A 2,500-nucleotide genomic window follows, 5' to 3' on the forward strand; every position below is an offset into this window, starting at 1 on the left:
ATCGTCAAGTCCTTTCTTTGTTAAGTTGCAGCCCGTTAACTGTGAGTACAAATTTGACTGCGACTGTAAGAAACTCCTGCTACAACGGGGCCGCAAGAAGTGTATGAATTGTGAACACGTACACAAGTCAGTTACTCAGTATGAAGACTTGGAAAATCTTGCTTGTATCCTTATTTTGGTTGATAAAGGTCGCATGGGAGATACATTTCCCCACAGTTTTGATTGCCTCGATCTTCGGCTAAACTACGACAGTAGCAGGGAATTCAAAGAGGGATGCCCACTGTTTCTTTCAACTGTAATCCAAGAGCTTGGAAGAATGTGCCGCTATGCGAATTTCCATATCGGCGAATCACGTGTGCAGGATATCCCCTATGTGTTGGTTGGGCGGGAACTCTATAAGAGGCTCAAAGAATCTTTGAAAAGCTCACCAGCTATGAGTGCGATTCAATGTACCAGACCTGACAGGTACATGGTCAAAAGCCACGGCAGGAGAGCATCTTCACTACGCTGGATCGACTATGAAGCGCATAAGGATAGCTATGACCACGAAAACACGCAAACCCATTGTAACAGGATCCTTCTCCAAGCTGAACCTCAAATTGGAAAAACGGGAACATATCTATGTCTTATAAAACTCTTGAGACAAGATGTCCTTGAAAGTGAAGACATTCCATCCAAAAGTGCTTCTTCATTTGATGAAGGTGCCTTGTATTACTACAGTCAGCCTGATTCTTCAGACGAAATAATGGCTAAAGAATCTATGGAAAGGACAGACACACAAAACTGGGAGTATCCCTACTGGAAAACAATCCAGGAAGCTCCCAGCCTCCTGGACAAACCTGTGGCACCGGGAAAGTATTCATTCGGGGGTTGTTTCTATACGCATGACTGCAAGGAAAGTCCTTTTATTCTGATGGAAAGTATTGGCCTGCAACGATTCAAATCTTCTCACCATTATCTCAAGACGGATTGCGAACATGGCATGCGCGCTTGGCATTGGTATCACTTCGAAAATTGCTCGGAATGTGGAAGACTTCTCCAAGGTCAAGAACCATACTTGCAAACTATTCTGGTGGACCTGGATGGCAAGTCAATAAGTGTTCAGTGTTCGATACCGGCGAGCCGCTCACCCTACAGTCGTCTCCAAATACACGTCAATAGCATTGGTTCAGGTGAACCAGGTCTTTCCAAGGGAAGTTGGGTACCACAGGAAAACGATGTTCCCACGTTGCCATACTGGATATTTCACCCTTCGCATAGAGATGACCCTCGAAAGTGTCTTCTTAATTACACCCACGTGATGAAAGAAGAGAATCGCATGATCAGTTGCATACAAGTTGCTGTGGTTCGCAGTGCAAAGTTTCAGGCTTACAAAGCCACATGGGGCAAAGTTCTTGCTATTTTTGAGTTGCCTGAAGAACTGCCCAATTGTGAACTGGGACCAGAAAGAGGAGGCATTGGATATGCTAGACTGTTCATCCAGAAAATTGCATCTGCCTTGAAGCTAGAGTACGTTTATGTCATTGATGACAACGTGGCTATGATGTCCGAAGCGGTATTTACTTCTTGCACAGAGACACCATCAAATGCCAAGGTTTTAAGGGATAACAACGGCGTGATTAAAATGGAGCGTTGTTCTTTCTTCAAGCCTTTAAGCCATCTTCAGAAAATAGCTGAAGGAAAGGAAATGCCACCCAAATTTGGAGAGCATCAGGGTCCACACCCTTTAAAGGGCTACTTTGAGGAACAGAAGTTTCCACTGTACGGTTACACAGGTCCTGCTAAGTTATTTGCCAGACACCATGAAAAGTACAAGGGAAGCTATGGCGTTCTAGGGCTTTTAAGAAGTGTCCCAAAAGCGAGAGAATCATTCGCAAAGACTCAGGTGTACGCTGTAATACTACTGAATATATGGAGCACGGTGGAGAAGAATGTTTTCTACCGTCCATGGCCTTGCTGGGAAGACCTACGCTTCAATGATGATTGCGACAAAGCTGGTCTGTGGGTGGTTAAATGCAACCGTTACCTTTTTCTAAAAGTTCAATATAGGGATTGGATCCAAGACCTCTCTCATCCAAATATCTTTCAGTGGAGAAGAGATAGCGTCTTGCGGGATTGCCCATTCTCAAGCCAACTGACCGAAGACTTGGAAGAACATATTATCTTGGAGCATCTTCGAAATCTTCTGATGGAAGCTGGTCCTGACAAGTGTTTCAAAGATCATCTTGGATATGATCGACGAGACGCTCAAGTGGACGAACTACGTACAATAAGTCTTGTCGACCAAGTCGAAGCAAATGATTATCCGGAGGAAGCACTAACAACTGAGATTCCAGTCCTTATTACGTCTTACTGTGCGTCAAATCGAACCACAAAGAGCATGCTGCAGCTAAACTCAAGATTTTGTCATACTAAAGAGAAGATTGTTTTTATCATAAGTGCGTCCGATGCAATCAAACGCTGGCCTAGTCTCACCCTGGATACCATATCAACCCACAAT

General features: G+C 44.3%; 1 protein-coding gene across 1 annotated transcript in view; it reads left to right on the forward strand.

The window, feature by feature from the left end:
- LOC138019901 (uncharacterized) overlaps positions 1-2,500 on the forward strand; it is a 6,430-nt gene that overhangs the window by 2,994 nt on the left and 936 nt on the right. The window contains 1 exon segment of the mRNA XM_068866858.1: positions 1-2,500. This exon segment is cut by the window's left edge and continues 447 nt beyond it; it is cut by the window's right edge and continues 936 nt beyond it. Coding sequence (XP_068722959.1) covers positions 1-2,500 — 2,500 coding nt within the window.

This window comes from Montipora capricornis, chromosome 10 (assembly GCF_036669925.1).
Source record: "Montipora capricornis isolate CH-2021 chromosome 10, ASM3666992v2, whole genome shotgun sequence".
In the NCBI taxonomy this organism is placed as follows: domain Eukaryota; kingdom Metazoa; phylum Cnidaria; class Anthozoa; order Scleractinia; family Acroporidae; genus Montipora; species Montipora capricornis.